The sequence below is a fragment of the Mytilus californianus genome, unplaced genomic scaffold (genome assembly GCF_021869535.1).
Source record: "Mytilus californianus isolate M0D057914Y unplaced genomic scaffold, xbMytCali1.0.p SCAF_6, whole genome shotgun sequence".
Taxonomy (NCBI): Eukaryota; Metazoa; Mollusca; class Bivalvia; order Mytilida; family Mytilidae; genus Mytilus; species Mytilus californianus.
In genome coordinates this window covers 72,420,044-72,438,110 of record NW_026262712.1, presented here as the reverse complement: position 1 = coordinate 72,438,110, position 18,067 = coordinate 72,420,044, and the positions used below count along the sequence as shown (strand labels likewise).

The following is an 18,067-nucleotide window of genomic DNA, read 5'->3' as shown; positions in this document are numbered from 1 at the left end:
CACAGTACCACAGTATTAAAACAAAACAAGAGACATAAAAACTACAGTAACTAGAGCTAAGCGACGCGACAAGACACAACTGATTGCATGAAATATTTCACCAAGAAGTCCACACGCGTTACCCTGGTGCTATCCAAATATCCTGGGGAGAACACTGCTTGAATGTTGTATCCATACTTGCCCCAACTGTTCAGGGTTCGACCTCTGCGGTCGTATCAAGCTGCACCCTGCGGAGCATTTTATTTTTATTATATCTGCTCAAATTAGGCCAAACTAAACAAGACACATGATTAAGGCTCCTTTGAGCCTCTTAGATTTTAAGGACTAGCTGTCGAGAATATGTGAATAGAGGAAGAAAACGTTCTACATGTTATAAGTTGTAATCGATCTAGAAATGCCCAAGCGTTGACCGTGCACACATTTTTAGAATGAAGCGCTTCCACGCTTCATACAAAGTGTACTTCGGTCAATGATTTTACAACCCAATTTACAAAAAGAAGCATTCAATTCTTAAATATATGAAATAAGTGACGTTCTCGTATTGTGTTCACGCCGTATTTACATTACTAGCTTAATGAGATTTGTTAATTAAAAAAATGTACTTATTCACTTGATGTTCAATCTCTTTTTAAAGGTCTGTGACAGGGCTCACTATTCCAGATAATGTTACAGCTGAAACATTTCCAGTCACAGCAACTTCTATGTGAGTACTCTCTTGAAATTGTCAACTAAATTTTTGGTATTTCATGGGTTTGTGCCTTTTGAAAATGCTGGTTATATATCCAATTCAAATTAAAGTCATATGAAACTTCAAACTTAAAAAAAAAGTGATGAAAGAATGCAAACAAAAGTTCTCTTGAAGGTAAATAGTAATAACAGATTCTTAAAGAAAAAATTTAATACAAAAAATCATTTCTGTTAAGGAAAAGTTTGATTAGCAAATGGGAACACATGGAAAATATAAAAACAAATATCCTGGCTCTTTCAATTGACTTATCTGTCATGTTATCCACATGCTCTGTCTTCATTGTGTATCAATATCACCATCTGGTAAACTTTGGCAACAAACTCAAAAATTAATCAGCTAGCGATCAACAATCACTGAATGAAATATTATTTGTCAATAAATACATTATAGATGTGTAATAAATATAAAAAAACCTGCATGCAAGACTTAGTTTAGTATATATACATGCATTTGTTCGATGTGTAATAAATATAAAAAAAACCTGCATGCAAGACTTAGTTTAGTATATATACATGCATTTGTTCAATAATTTCAATAACATTAACATTTCAAGAAACTCGTTGTATATGACTTTAATTATTCACTCAATTGCATTTAAAAATCTTTCTGATTGTATATAAGAAGTTTGAGAAGTAACTTTCCTTAGTTAATGTATGTTTTTTTTTTGTTTTTCAGAAACTTTTTAGGATGTACTTTTACAAATATTTCAGAAGATACATTTTCCAACATAACTGGTTTAACCACATTGTGAGTACAATTTATCTTTTAATTAGTTTTAGTCTGAGAGGCCATGAAAGCTATTGCCTTCACATAGAATCAATCTTCAATTTGATTTCCTTATATTTTCAAATAGCAGACTGATTATGAACGTATAAGACAGGACAAGCATCAGCAAAATTGGGTACATATTCCAAAGGGACATTCAAACTCATAAGTTGAAAATAGATTGACAAGGCCATGGAAAAAAAAGACAAAATCAAAAGACAAACAACAGGACACAAAACACAATATAGAAAACTAAAGACTGAACAACATGAACCTTACCAAAATCTTGGAGTGATCTCAGGTGTTTCAAAAGGGTACGCAGATCCTGCTCCACATGTGGCACCCACACAAGTACAAATCCAGTAGTTAGTCTAATTTGGTAGGTCACAATCAAGGAAAAGATGACAGGATTGTGGTTATGAAATTTGGAACATATCCGTCATCATCTGTGAAATAGATAATTCCATAACTGTCAAGTAACTCTTGATTGTGTCCCAAAAAATTTCGAAGGGACAATTTCAACTTCACCACTTGGAACTCTTGGTCTAATATAGCTTCCTTGTAAGCAGCAACACTTCATCAGGGAAATCATGATAGGAAATGCAAACTCTGGAATATTGTATCAACTGGGAAATATATACTCCATATGCAGGCACTGCAATAAGGGTGTATCATGCACTCTTGCCATAGATTTTATTGCGTGTAATACACACTAACTCAACTGTATACACATGGTTGGCAAATTGGTTCTTTCTTTACATGCTATCTTACTCAATCTTGTATATTTATGTTAACTCTTATAATAAAACTTTTTTTTTATTGGCCTATAAAATATAAGACCTATAAGACTATAGTCTTAGTTTTTGACTATTGTATCATGTAATATTAGTCCTTATTTCTTAAATAGCCTGGAATTGGTACGAAAAAACTATATTCATGAGTTTAAAAATTCCACATATTAATCTAAACACATATTATAGTATCAACATTATATTTTGTATTTTATATTTACAGAACAATTCGCAAGAGTGGTCTAACTTTTATGCCAGATGTCAGCAAATCACAGATAACCACCCTGTAAGTAGAGGATGATATCCCAAGGGTTGACTGGGGTATAGAAATATGTTCATCTTTTGGTCTTCTTCTCAGCAGTAATACTTTTGCCAAAGTGTGGTGTCTTTTTGGCTTTGTGGGATGTATAATTTCACAGCTATGTCCTGTCAAAATGTGGACCTTAAATCAAATGCCTTGTGTAGATAGAGTGCCAAACTGTCTGCACATTTAAACACCCTTGCAACATCTCTTTGAGGGTTTAGTAGGTGGCCTGTTTGTTGCAAGACTGAACTTCTGTCCCTACCCTCATTTTCCAGTGGCATTTCAAATTTCCCACCTTCCTTCCCTGTTTTTGGAAGGTACAGCCTTAGAGAACTAAGAACATGTTGTGATTTGTTGAAATCCTGGTAAGGGGGTACTGGGGTAATTAGTGGTTGGTAAACCTCAAAAGTTCATGATTTTGCCTATAGAGATACAATTTACTTGAATGCCTTGGATCATCAAAGCACAAATCACTCAACATGCTCAATGTAATTAATCATGTCTCTTTCTATTTGTAGGAATTTGATAGACAACAGTATAACACTGGATTCTAAATACAAGGGAACCCTTCCAGATACTATAGAATATCTGTAAGTATTACAAGGGAACACAACCAGTCACAATAGAATATCTGTAACTTTTACAAGGGAACACTACCAAACACTGTAGAATATCTCAGTTTTTCAAGGGAACACTACCAAGCACTCTAGAATGTCTGTACGTTTTACAAGGGAACACTACCAAGCACTCTAGAATGTCTGTAAGTTTTACAAGGGAACACTACCAAACACTCTAAAATATCTCAGTTTTTCAAGGGAAGACTACCAAGCACTCTAGAATGTCTATTAGTTTTACAAGGGAACACTACCAAACACACTAAAATATCTAAGTTTTACAAGGGAACACTAACAAGCACTCTAAAATGTCAGTACGTTTTACAAGGGAAAACTACCAAGCACTCTAGAATGTCAGTACGTTTTTCAAGGGAACACTGCCAAGTACTCTAGAATGTAAGTTTTACAAGGAAAACTACCAAGCATTCTAGAATATCTGTAAGTTTGACAAGGGAACATTACCAAGCACTATAAAATGTCTGTAAGTTTTACAAGGGAACACTACCAAGCACTCTAGAATATCTGTAAGTTTTACAAGGGAACACAACCAAACACTCTAGAATGTCTGTAAGTTTTACAAGGGAACACTACGAAGCACTCTAGAATATCAGTAAGTTTTACATGAGAACACTAACAAGCACTCTAGAATGTCAGTACATTTTACAAGGGAAAACTACCAAGCACTCTAAAATGTCAGTACGTTTTACAAGGGAAGACTACCAAGCACTTAGGAATATCTGTAAGTTTTACAAGGGAACACTACCAAGCACTCTAGAATATCTGTAAGTTTTACAAGGGAACACTACCAAGCACTCTAGAATATCTGTAAGTTTTACAAGGGAATACTAACAAGCACTCTAGAATGTCAGTATGTTTTACAAGGGAACACTACCAAGCACTCTAGAATGTAGAATGTCTGTAAGTTTTAGAAGGGAACGCTATCAAGCACTCTATAATGTAGAATGTCTGTAAGTTTTACAAGGGAACACAACCAAGCTCTCTAGAATATCTGTAAGTTTTACAAAGGAACACTAACAAGCACTCTAGAATGTAGAATGTCTGTAAGTTTTACAAGGGAACACTACCAAGCACTCTAGAATGTCAGTATGTTTTACAAGGGAACTCTACCAAGCACTCTAGAATGTCAGTACGTTTTACAAGGGAACACTACCAAGCACTCTAGAATATCTGTAAGTTTTACAAGGGAACATTACCAAGCACTATAGAATGTCTGTTAGTTTTACAAGGGAACACTACCAAGCACTCTAGAATGTCTGTAAGTTTTACAAATTACAAGGGAACACTACCAAGCACTCTAGAATATCTGTAAGGTTTACATGGGAACACTAAGAAGCACTCTAGAATGTCAGTACATTTTACAAGGGAAAACTACCAAGCACTCTAGAATGTCAGTACGTTTAACAAGGGAACACTACCAAGCACTCTAGAATATCTGTAAGTTTTACAAGGGAACACAACCAAGCACTCTAGAATGTCTGTACGTTTTACAAGGGAACACTACCAAGCACTCTAGAATATCTGTAAGTTTTACAAGGGAACACTACCAAGCACTCTAGAATATCTGTAAGTTTTACAAGGGAACACTACCAAGCACTCTAGAATGTCTGTAAGTTTTACAAGGGAACACTAACAAGCACTCTAGAATGTCAGTACGTTTTACAAGGGAACACTACCAAGCACTCTAGAATGTCTGTAAGTTTTACAAGGGAACACTAACAAGCACTCTAGAATGTAGAATGTCTGTAAGTTTTACAAGGGAAAACTACCAAGCACTCTATAATGTCTGTATGTTTCACAAGGGAACACTACCAAGCACTCTAGAATATCTGTAAGTTTTACAAGGGAACACTACCACACACTCTAGAATGTCTGTAAGTTTTACAAGGGAACACTAACAAGCACTCTAGAATGTCAGTATGTTTTACAAGGGAACACTACCAAGCACTCTAGAATATCTGTAAGTTTTACAAGGGAACACTAACAAGCACTCTAGAATGTAGAATGTCTGTAAGTTTTACAAGGGAAAACTACCAAGCACTCTATAATGTCTGTATGTTTCACAAGGGAACACTACCAAGCACTCTAGAATATCTGTAAGTTTTACAAGGGAACACTACCACACACTCTAGAATGTCTGTAAGTTTTACAAGGGAACACTACCAAGCACTCTAGAATATCTGTAAGTTTTACAAGGGAACACTACCAAGCACGCTAGAATATCTGTAAGTTTTACAAGGGAACACTACCAAGCACTCTAGAATATCTGTAAGTTTTACAAGGGAACACTAACAAGCACTCTAGAATGTCAGTACGTTTTACAAGGGAACACTACCAAGCACTCTAGAATATCTGTAAGTTTTACAAGGGAACACTAACAAGCACTCTAGAATGTAGAATGTCTGTAAGTTTTACAAGGGAAAACTACCAAGCACTCTATAATGTCTGTATGTTTCACAAGGGAACACTACCAAGCACTCTAGAATATCTGTAAGTTTTACAAGGGAACACTACCACACACTCTAGAATGTCTGTAAGTTTTACAAGGGAACACTACCAAGCACTCTAGAATATCTGTAAGTTTTACAAGGGAACACTACCAAGCACTCTAGAATATCTGTAAGTTTTACAAGGGAACACTACCAAGCACTCTAGAATATCTGTAAGTTTTACAAGGGAACACTAACAAGCTCTCTAGAATGTCAGTACATTTTACAAGGTAACGCTACCAAACACTCTGGAATATCTGTAAGTTTTACAAGGGAATACTAACAAGCTCTCTAGAATGTCAGTACATTTTACAAGGGAACACTACCAAGCACTCTAGAATGTCAGTACATTTTACAAGGGAACACTACCAAGCACTCTAGAATGTAGAATGTCTGTAAGTTTTAGAAAGGAACGCTATCAAGCACTCTAGAATGTAGAATGTCTGTAAGTTTTACAAGGGAACACAACCAGGTACTATAGAATATCTGTAAGTTTTACAAGGGAATACTACCAAGCACTATAAATGTCAGTATGTTTTGCAAGTGGACACTAACAATATAAAATAGAAGATGTGGTATGATTGCCAATGAGACAACTCTTCACAAGAGACCAAATGACACAGAAATTAACAGCTATAGGTCACCGTACGGCCTTCAAGAATGAGCAAAGCTCATACCGCATAGTCAGCTATAAAAGGCCTCGAAATGACAAATATAAAATAATTTAAACGAGAAAACTAATGGCCTAATTTATGTACAAAATAATGAACGAAAAACAAATATGTAACACATGTACAGCAACAAACGACAACCACTGAATTACAGGCTCCTGACTAACAAGCCCTATAGAATGTCAGTACGTTTTACAAGGGAACACTACCAAGCACTCTAGAATATCTGTAAGTTTTACAAGGGAACACTACCAAGCACTCTAGAATATCTGTAAGTTTTACAAGGGAACACTACCAAGCACTCTAGAATATCTGTAAGTTTTACAAGGGAACTCTACCAAGCAATATATTATATCTGTACATTTAACAAGGGAACACTACCAGGTACTATAGAATGTCAGCAAGTTTTACAAGGGTACACTGTACCAGGTATTATAAAATATCAGCAAGTTTTACAAGGGAACACTACCAGACAGTAGATGTAAGTCTTCTAGTTGATCATATATTTTTTATTCAGATGTTCTGAACAACCTGGCTTAATTAAAATTCCTATTTAATTTCAGAGCTTTGACTAACAATAAGATTTATTGGTTACCATCAGGATTTATCAATGGTTCAAATCTCCGACTAGTGTAAGTTTATGTAGACTTAGTTGACCTATCGAATTAGACTAATTACCAGGTTTGTACTAACATGAGCAAGATGACAGGTGCCACATGTGAAGCAGGATCTGCTAACCCTTCCAGAGCAACTGAGATCACCCCCAGTTTTTGGTCTGTTGGTCTTTTTCTTTTTTTTATGCCGTGGCCTGGTCAGTTTATTTTCTACTTATGAGTTTGAATGTCCCTTTGGTACCTTTTGCCTCTCTTTGAGTTAGAAGCAATAAGCAAAGATAATGACCATACATATCAATAAATATTTTATTCTTTTTGCAAAATTTGTTTTTAATGCAACTCCCCCCCCCCCCCCCCCCTGGAAAAGAACATGCTACAGTTAATAAAATACATTTATCTGTCTTGAACAAAAGATCCGTTTTTGTATTAACACTGGAATTAGATTCAACATAATTTGTTTCTTTCATAAATAAAATTTATATTATTTTGTGAAGGGGAACAATTTCTAAGTTTTACAGTGATCCCTGTCTACACAAAGCAAGTGAAAATTCTTTAAAGCCATTGTTCAAGTCAACATGAAATTTCAAAAGTTTGCATTGTCAATTCAAGGATCCTTTAATGTAAGGGTTGTCTCCCTTTGCTAACATTTATAAAATTGACAAACAAGTTTTAAAAAAAATAACCATTGGAATTTGATTTACACTTGTAGGAGCCTTGGAGGCAATGAGTTTGTTAATTTTCCAGCAGCATCACTTGGTGAAATTCCAAATATCATGTATTTGTAAGTATATAAGAGTGTCAGATTTTACTATTGTTTCATGTTACAAGAGGAAGATCAGGTATCATATATTGTAAAATATCTTTTTTAAAAGATATCCTTTAACTTCTAATTTTCACTTTATACTAGACTTTCAAGCATAATTAAGCATGTTTCCAATTACTTTACACCTCTTTGTGTTAAAATATAAATTAATTTTGTATTTCAGTGGAATAGAGAGTAATCAGCTGACCAAGATCTCATCAAACCATTTATTACCATTAAATACTTCAACATTCGTCCATCTGTAAGTTGTCTGTTTGAAATTCGCCATTTCAGAATCTAATGCATTCTGGGTAATATTTTCAAAAGTGTACACCAAAGCGTCGTGATTGGTTAACAACATCCTAAACAATTGAAATTCAACCAATGATGTGACGTTATTTTCATTTTGCGGTACGAACAATAAAATTACCCATTGTCCTTTAGATTCTGAAGCGGCCTATTAGTATTGCTGTTTCGTTATTTCTCAGAAATGTGTTTTTTAAAAAGATTTTTAAACCTATCATTTGATAAAATATCAATTTAGCTATTTTTGAATATTTCATTGAGAGGTTGTATCTTTTGATCTTTTAACATTTGTGTTACTACAATGCCAGGGGCATAGATATGTATCAAATAAACTGTAGGCACAAATTGCAGCAGGGGGTTAAGGGGGGGGGGGGGGGGGAAGCCCTCCAAAGGAAAACAGAAAACGGTTTTTAGCATTTTTACTTTCCAATTTTTGTGTACAAAAAACATTAAATTTACTGGTCATTTTATCATGAAAATATACATAAAGAAAAGTTTGAAGAATTATATATAATTTTACAATAACATCTGACTGATGAATTAACGCAGTACAATCGGAAATCTTAAAAAAATAAAATTATTTATAATATGCAATGCCCAGCGTTACAGTAGATCAGCGTAATAACATAAAGTTACTATTTTTTCTGCACCAGATGCGCATTTCGACAATCAATGTCTCTTCAGTGATGCTTGAGGCCAAAATATTTGAAAATCCAAAGCTTATTAAAAAGATGGAGCTATAAACCAAAAAGGACAAAAAAGTATAGCCAAAGCCGGGCAAGGAATCAGAGCTTTTCATGAGGGAGATACATTCCTTAATTTTTAATAATTCCAAAATTTTGTAACAGCAAATTAACCCTTTAATTAATCAGTACATCCTGTTTAGTATTTCCATATCTATTCCTTTCTGATTGAGGATAATTGATATATATGTCAATTGATAGTACATATTGATGATCCTTTATTAAAAAATAGGCATGTAAACACTGAGACTACTATATAATAATACTATCCATTGGGCTTGGCATCGACCATTCATCTTTTGATTCTTAACATTTACCCTCCCCGGCCACACAAACACACGCACACACACAGTAGATGCCTAATGCAGGAGCTCAGTTCTGTTCATACTATCTAACAAAATCATCAAGAAATTCATATTTTCTGATATCCTGTTCTGTAAAATTCCTACCTGCTAAGGAATTTGAAAAATTATGGTCATTATACGACACATATCTGAGAGTACTCGAAGTTACTGAAAGCTAGTTGATTGATTGATTGCTAAGTGTCCAGTGGCAAATAGTTCGTGCATGTTGAGGACAAAAACAAATTTACAATAAATACAACAGGTAGGTCCTGTAATAGGGGTCATCCAGGATGAAAGTCTGGAAATTTGGAAATGCCATTGCAAAAAGAGGGTTTATTGGATAGGGACAGATATTTTGTCTTTCAGCAAACCACCTACAGACTCCTCAAAGACTTGTTGCAAGTGTTCTTAACATGCAGAGAGCGTGGTCCCAGCATTCTCTCTCCTTTAGGCATCGGATTTAACATCCCCATTCTGACCAGACATATGTGAATGCGTATTTCTATATACGCACAGCCAAATGGACTCCCCACTTTGGCAAGGGTTTTATTGTAGGTCGGATGAAGACCCAGTAGAAAGCTAGTTGAAACCAACAACAACTAATGAAAAAAAATCATGTATCTAAGAATAAAATGTCAGTGTTTGGTTTGAGCATTGAGGTTTATTCGAGTATTTGTTGATAGAAGTGAACCAAAGTTCTAGTTTTTAGTTTCTATATAAGGTTTAATATAATGGACAAGTCTAAATTGAAAACAACGTTCAAACCTATGATTGCGTTGGATAAAAACCGCAATTTTTATACTTGTGCATGCAAAACAAATTTCCTGTTAGAGGGGACTAATATAATGTATATACAATTCTATCCAATACTTCATTTACCAAGGATGATACTAGACTAGTGTACAAATGACATTTGATAACTAAAGAGTTTTGACGACTTCACGTGAATCTACAGACAATTGTCATTTTTTTTTTTTTATAAAAAAATATTTGTGAAAAATTATGTGAAGGCACGTGCCTAAAGTGCCTAATGGCAGCTCAACCCCTGAATGCAATGCAGCAAATGAGTAAATAAAAGATGTTTAAAGTCCCCTACTGTCTGTCTGTCTGTCTGTCCATCCTTCAGTCCGGCAAATCAGTTTTCCACACTTTTTTTCTTCATGCTTAAAGATATTGATTTGATATTTGGTATATAGTTTTATCATGACCAGTTACAGATCAAGGTCAAATTTTGTTCCCGTCTGATGATTTTGTGCAGAGTTATGGTCCTTGGACTTAGAAAATTCACGCAAATAATCAGTTTTCCATCCTTTTTTGTAATGCTTTAATATATTGATTTGATATTTGGTATGTAGTTTAACAATGACAAGTTACAGATCAAGTTAAAATTTTGTTCCGGTCTGATGATTTTGTGCAAAGTTATGGTCCTTGGACTTAGAAAATTCATGCAAATAATCAGTTTTCCACACTTTTTTTTTGTAATGCTTGAAGATATTGATGTGATATTTTGTATATAGTTTTACCATGACAAGTTACAGATCATGTTCGAATTATGTTCGGTTCAAATGATTGTTTTGCAGAGTTATGGTCCTTGAACTTAGAAAATTCACGCAAATAATCAGTTTTCCACACTTTTTTTGTCATGCTTGAAGATATCGATTTGATATTTGTTATATAGTTTACACCATGACAAGTTATAGATCAAGTTAGCATTTTGTTCCAGTACAATGAATTTTTATCTGGTAGGGAACTATGTATTGCCATGCAATTCTCTCAGAATGCTTGTTGTTTTTGATTTGTTTCCCATATAGATATCTTGACCTTCAGAGACAACCATGAGTTGAGTAATAGAAATTGGGAGTTCTTTTCTTTAGTCATAATTATAGAAGATGTTACATGCTTACAATCTTTTAAAAAGATAAACAAAACTATACAGATATTTGCTACTATGCACATGAAAGACTTTAAATATGGAATGCAATAACTGTTCTTTGTGAATGGGGATGTCTGTCTCAGGCGTAAAGTATTCCCTACTGTATTTTCCTTTAATTGAGATTATGCAAGTCAACTTGCTGCTTTCTTTCCCAAAACATTAAACTTGTTTAAGGATAATGAGTACAAAATCATGAGCAGTCATACAATGTAAGATTAAAATTAAATTTTGTGAATTTACTAAAACTTATAATGTTCATCCATGGTGATATATGATTAAATGCTTTAGGGGAAAGCAATAAAAGAAAAAAAAACAGTATGGGCATCTTCTTTTAATCTTTGCTTTAATAAAAACATGTTCATTTAAATTGTTAAGATATCCCAAATGCACAATTTCAAAGGAGTTATTTTTAATAATTAAAACTTTAGTACAAGTCATACCTTGGCACAATTCTGTGCTATCTCTTGCAAATCATGTAACATCTATTGCTTGATACACTTGATTTGGTAAGATAATAAAACCATAATAATATATCTCTAGTAAAAAGGTAACAAATTAAATTTGGAGTAGAAAAATAAGAGATCATTCAGGGAATAAGCTAACATAACCATTACTATGCAATTGTCTGTTATTTTAAAAGTTAGATGCCATTTTCCATTTTCGCTTTTTTTTTGTCTTCCACAGTGTTCTGTAGTTTCAAAGGGGGATAAGTCCATTATCATTTCACAGAATATACTTTTACAACAAGTGTTAGCTGTTTTTGTCGAGCCTTCAACTTTTGTCGAAAAAGCGAGACATAGCGATCCTACATTCCGTCGGTGTCGTCGGCGGCGGCGTCCACAAATATTCACTCTGTGGTTAAAAGTTTTTGAAATTTTAATAACTTTCTTAAACTATCCTGGAATTCTACCAAACTTGGACAGAAGCTTGTTTATGATCATAAGATAGTATCCAGAAGTAAATTTTGTAAAAAAAAAATCCATTTTTTCCGTATTTTACTTATAAATGGACTTAGTTTTTCTGCCAGGAAACATTACATTCACTCTGTGGTTAAAGTTTTTAAAATTTTAACAACTTTCTTAAACTGTCCTGGATTTGTACCAAACTTGGACAGAAGCTTGTTTATGATCATAAGATAGTATTCAGAAGTAAATTTTGTAAAAAAAATCCAGTTTATTCGTATTTAACTTATAAATGGACTTAGTTTTTCTGCCAGTTTACATTACATTCACTCTGTGGTTAAATTTCTTTTAAATTTTAACAACTTTCTTAAACTATCCTGGATTTGTACCAAACTTGGACAGAAGCTTGTTTATGATTAAAAGCTAGTATCTAGAAGGAAATTTTGATAAAATTTTGTTCCATTTTTTCCGTATTTTACTTATAAATGGACTTAGTTTTTCTTCCAGTTAACATTACATACAGTTTGCAGTTTAAGTTTTTAAAACATTTATTAGATTCATAAACTTGGACAAAAGCTACTTACAATCAAAAGATAGTATAGAGAGGAATATTTTTATTAATTTTTTTCCTCATTTTTGTTGAGCCTGCGATTAACAGCAAAAGTAGGCGAGACACTGGGTTCCGCGGAACCGTTACAAATTTTTCTATGCCAGTTAGCGTCTTTTAAAGACTGAATGAGTGAAAACTCAGACCTAGAAATATACGACTGCCAAAAAAGGCAATGTAGTGAAATGGGATGATTTTTTTTGTGTACCAATATCACATCTGTTGATTTTAGGAATCTCAGTAACAATGCTATCCAGTATGTTCAGAGAGGAGCTTTCAACCAGATGCAAAACCTGAAAATTTTGTAAGTTTTACAAAGATTAGAATTAACAGTGCATATACAAGACGTTAAATTACTGATTTATCAATTATAAATATGACAGCACACCAAAATTTTCTATTGATTTATAGAAATATGTGATATGAGAAGATTTTGATACTTTTAAATAAACATATTGTTATTGTGCACTGGGAGATACTTCAATTTTTCACTATTGGCCCATTTGAGAAATATTGGATACATCTTGAAAAAGCTACAGATCTTGTCATTGATATTTTAATGTGTGGCCTAAGCCTTACCCAAACAGATATTTACTAAATTTTGAATAAAAAATTGTGTAAATATCTTTTTGAGTTAGAACTTGGCGAATGTCAAATTTAGCCCAAAACTATGTGTTAAATGTCCTTTTGGAAGTCAAATAAGTCAATTTCAACATATTTATGATGTCATAGTGACATCAAAACTGACATTTCTACACTAAAGTGTATTGTCCTATTCAATCATCATCAATAGGAATAATATAATTATACCCTGGTTCCAAAGGAAGAATATACTGCATTACCCCTGTCCGCCTGTTGCATTATTTGTGGGTAACACATTTTGGTCACAATTTTCTCAACGACTTTTAGTCATAGCTTCTTGATTTATTGCCCCAAGCTTTATCTAGTTATGTGATAATGTATGAAATGTTTTCAGTTTCTTCAATGTTATACTTCATGTTGGTCTAAACATATCTTTCAAATGTCATATATATTTTTAGCTCACCTTTCCAAAGGAAATGTGAGCTTTTGCCATCACTTGATGTCCGTCGTCGTAGTCGTCTGTCGTTGTCCTCATTGTCCGTCCTGTGTAAACTATTTCAAACATCTTCTCCTCTGAAACCACTGAACCAATTCTAACCAAACTTAAGCTGAATGATCCTTAGGGTATCTAGAATAAAATTTGTGTTTTATTTTCTGTTTCGTAAAAAAAAATGGTCGCCATGGCTAAAAATAGAACATAGGGGTAAAATGCTGTTTTTGGCTTATATCTCAAAAACTAAAGCATTTAGAGCAAATCTGACATAGGGTAAAATTGTTCATCAGGTCAAGTTCTATCAGATGAATCTAACAACCCATTGTTGGGTTGCTGCCACTAAACTGGTAATTTTAAGGAAATTTTGCAGTTTTTGATTATTATCTTGAATATTATTATAGATAAAGATAAACTGTAAACAGCAAAAATGTTCAGCAAAGTAAAATCTACAAATAAGTTTTATATTAATAAAATTGTCAATTGACCCCTTAAGGAGTAATTGCCCTTTAAAGACAAATTTTCACAATTTGTTCATCTAGTTTGCTTACTTTAAAAAATCTTCTCCTTTGAAACTGCAGAATCAATTTCAGCCAAACTTGGGCTGAATGAGTTTCAGAGTATCTAGTTTAAATTTTGTATTTTATTTCCTTGTACGTCAAGAAACATAGCCACTATGGCTAAAATGGAACATAGGGGTAAAATGCATTTTTTGGCTTTTGAAGAAAATATGACAGATACAGAGAACATTTAAATGGCATTATAAAGCCACTTGTTAATATATATTGAAAAGTAAAAATAATCATTGATGAAAGATTTAAGCAAAAAATTACAGGTGAGCGATTCAGGCTCTTGAAAGCCTCTTGTTGAAATTTTTGTCCCTTTTTTCTCAACAATTTATTTCAAGTCATAGCTTATATATGACACCCATCTTCTTCTTGGTATGCCATAATGTGTGACAAGCTTTCAGTTCCTTCCATGTTCTACTTAATTCATATATGCCGAAATCTTATATCTTGTACATGCTGGGGTAAAACTAGTGTTTTAAAAGAATTGAAGAATATCACCATTTCTGCATTTTTAGAATCCTGATAATGACTGTTCACATTTTCTCCTCTTATTTTGTTTATTGTAATTCTGGTTTTAAGTCAAGATTTATAATTTCATACAGTTACAACATCTACATTATGCTTGCATGGAAGACAAGCATGAAAGTGATAATCCTTCAAACAGACTATATTATGTAAATATGAACAGTTAAGCTATAATTTTCAAATAATAATTTTAAAAGTACTCTATGTAAGAAGGTAATTGATGGAAATTGTCAACAGTAAAGACTTATTTTTTATATTAATTGTTTTTCAGAGAACTGCATGGTAACAGTATATCACAAATTCCAAAAGGTGTATTTGAAGATCTGAAAGAACTGATACATTTGTGAGTTACTATCTTTAGCAGTCACATCTGAAACAAATGTTTATGTAAATTTTGTCAAATATTTTGTCAAATAGTATTTAACTTTCATCATACAAGTATCCAAAAATGTTTAGAAGACTATATTAACAGAAGCTGTGTTAGTGGCATTCAGAAGTAAATAAGGAGTGATATGCCTCAAATTTCAGAAGAATAAAGTTATGTCCCTTAATGACAATTGTATGAATATGGCCTTTATTATGTTATGTAGTGTGAAGTTTTTCTTTGAATTGTTTGTGCATAAAAACCACAATAAATTTTATGATTATATACTAGAATATTTTTAAAAAGGTAAGGAAAGTTTCTATAAGATTTTGCCGACGAAATGTTATGACATTTAAAAATGTATTTTTAGGGACCTTCATCACAACAAATTGGAAAAGCTGACCTCTGAATCTTTTATTGACCTTGAAAAGTTGATTGAGTTCAGACTCCACAGTCAGAGTCCAGTGATGACCACCATTATGTTTGATTCTATGATCAACATTGGTAAAGCTTTGAAATATCTGTAAGTATTTAAAAAAGCTGAGTCGTAGCATTATTATAAAAGATTGACTAGAAATATTCTTAGTCTAGTCATTATAAAAGTAAGATGTGGTAAGATTGCAAATTAGAGAGGCTTCTTTAGACCAGAGTCTGAAATATGAAAATCTACAGTGATGATTTTCCACAGTGAACCTGGAAAGACTCATGACATATTGCATACTTTAAAAAAGGCAGATATGTCTACTGGTCATCATTTGGGCCTTGCTGGCCGAGTGGTCTAAGTAGTTCAGCTTCTGTATCACTAGCCTGTCAACACTGAGGTTGTGGGTTAAAACCCTGCATATTGTAGGTGTGTTTTGACTCAAATCTTAATTGACTAGGATTGCCCATCTTCCTGTTGAAGGTCAATGTTTTCTCTGGACGCTCCAGCTTCCTCCGCCAATAAAAGCTGGCCCCAACAATATAGCCAATAGGGCTGAAAGTGGCCTTAAACACCAACAATCAATCATCATCAAAACAATAGAGAGTTTTAAATACTTTGTGAATTTTGAAATCTTCTAAAGTATGTTTTTTAATTGATTTTAGATATTCTTATATGTCTATATACTTTTCTGGGTTGTTGGGTTGCTTTCTCATTGACATATACCCCAACTCTTTTAATTTGCATTCTTTTTTTCAGACTTTTTTCTCAGTTTCTTGATAATTTCAAGTAAAAGAAATTCATTTTAGAAGATTTATTTGTCAACAATGAAAACTTATTTGTTAAAGATGAAATCACTTGTATGAATTTGTTTTAAGTATATGTCATTAATGAATATTACAGATTTATAAGTCAAAATGGATTAACGCATTTACCACATCAAGTTTTTATGGAAGCAAACTTTACAGAACTCATAGAACTGTAAGTTTTTGTTTATACGTTGAGAATCGATTAGAAAATTTTGGAAGTTTATAAACTTAAAAAAAATCTTTCATATTATTGACAAAGTTTGACTGGAATTTTTCAAAATTGCTAGTTATTGTGTTGCAAGACAGCAAAAGTAGAGGAACTCATATAGGTAATCTATCATCTTGTGTCTTCCTATCCGTGTCACAATTTGTTTATTCAAAATTCCTTAGAAAATTCTTAACCGAATTCAATCAAATATGCACAGAGTTTCCTCGATATGACATGAAGATGTGCACATGCTATTTTGGTATTTGATTGTATTATATTTGGGGATGAAAATACCAAACCATGTCATTATTTCCTATATAAATAATTGTTGATGGCAGGAGACACACTTTTTCCTTGGAAAGATTTTTTATACATGTACAATAGAATATCATATTTTCATTATTTTACAGATATGCAGACAATAATTTGATTAAAAATGTAACAGAGCTGGGGGAAAGTGGTTATGGTATCAAACTAAGATCAACTTATCTTCGAAAGAAAAAACTACTTGTAGCCTTTTCCACCACTCCTAATATTGTGAAATTGTAAGTTTTTAGATAATGAACGTTATTGCATTTATGTGTTATTTTTATGAAATATCAGTCATTTATTTAACCATGCTGACTTTTTGGAAGTGTTACAAAGGCAATTATTTAAAAAAAAACATAATTTGAAAGGTAGGGCAAACAGGAACAGATGAACTTGAAAAGTTTCATTTTACTATAATTGAAAATGTTGTTTGGAAATTACCTTAGAATTCCTATCCAGCAATGTTCAGGGTAGAAAAAAAGACATTGGTAGATTTTTTTTTCACGATAATAGAAAATGTAAACATTAATGCTTATTTGACATATAGCATGTATAGATTTAGAAGCAACTTGAAAAATTGAAGCTTTATTTAAACATTTATATCAAAACAGTTTGACCTTTAAAGTTACAAATATAGATTTAAGTTAAACTAAATGAATTTATTTCTACCTATTTCATATGTAATCCTATGAAATATAATTAAAAAATATTTTCCTTACAGGTTTTTACAAAGCAATTTGATAGCAATTATAAACGATACAGATTTCTGTGAACTACAGGTTTTACAGTTGTTGAATTTGAGAGGAAATCGACTTAATGAGACACATATTCAGGAGGATGGATTCAAATGTTTACCTGTATTGAATTATCTGTAAGTTGTTTTCATTTTTTAGACTAGCATTAGAAAGGTATAGATATTCAAAAATTCCATTCATTATACTAAAAGATATGGACTATAGTACAGAAGAAAGAAGGTGTTAACCATATTGAGATGAAAAAAATCCCAAATTACAGAAGACAATACACAAAAGAAACAAGTCAGAAGCATTCATCATGTTTATTTCGAAAGGTTTTTAAAATCAGTCATATACAAACAGGGAACACAGATAACTAGGAATACTGACAATGCAAATTTCTGT

At 32.9% G+C, this 18,067-nt stretch overlaps 1 protein-coding gene across 1 annotated transcript; it reads left to right on the top strand.

The window, feature by feature from the left end:
- Positions 1–640: 640 nt before the first annotated feature.
- On the top strand, positions 641–17,168 carry LOC127706606 (carboxypeptidase N subunit 2-like). The gene is made up of 11 exons (XM_052211261.1): positions 641–703; positions 1,424–1,495; positions 2,528–2,590; positions 3,127–3,198; positions 6,964–7,032; positions 7,724–7,795; positions 12,884–12,955; positions 15,089–15,160; positions 15,552–15,704; positions 16,506–16,583; positions 17,030–17,168. The coding sequence occupies exons 3-11, from the start codon at positions 2,556–2,558 to the stop codon at positions 17,166–17,168; spliced, it is 762 nt and encodes a 253-aa protein (XP_052067221.1). The 5' UTR covers positions 641–703; positions 1,424–1,495; positions 2,528–2,555.
- The last annotated feature ends 899 nt before the right edge of the window (positions 17,169–18,067 follow it).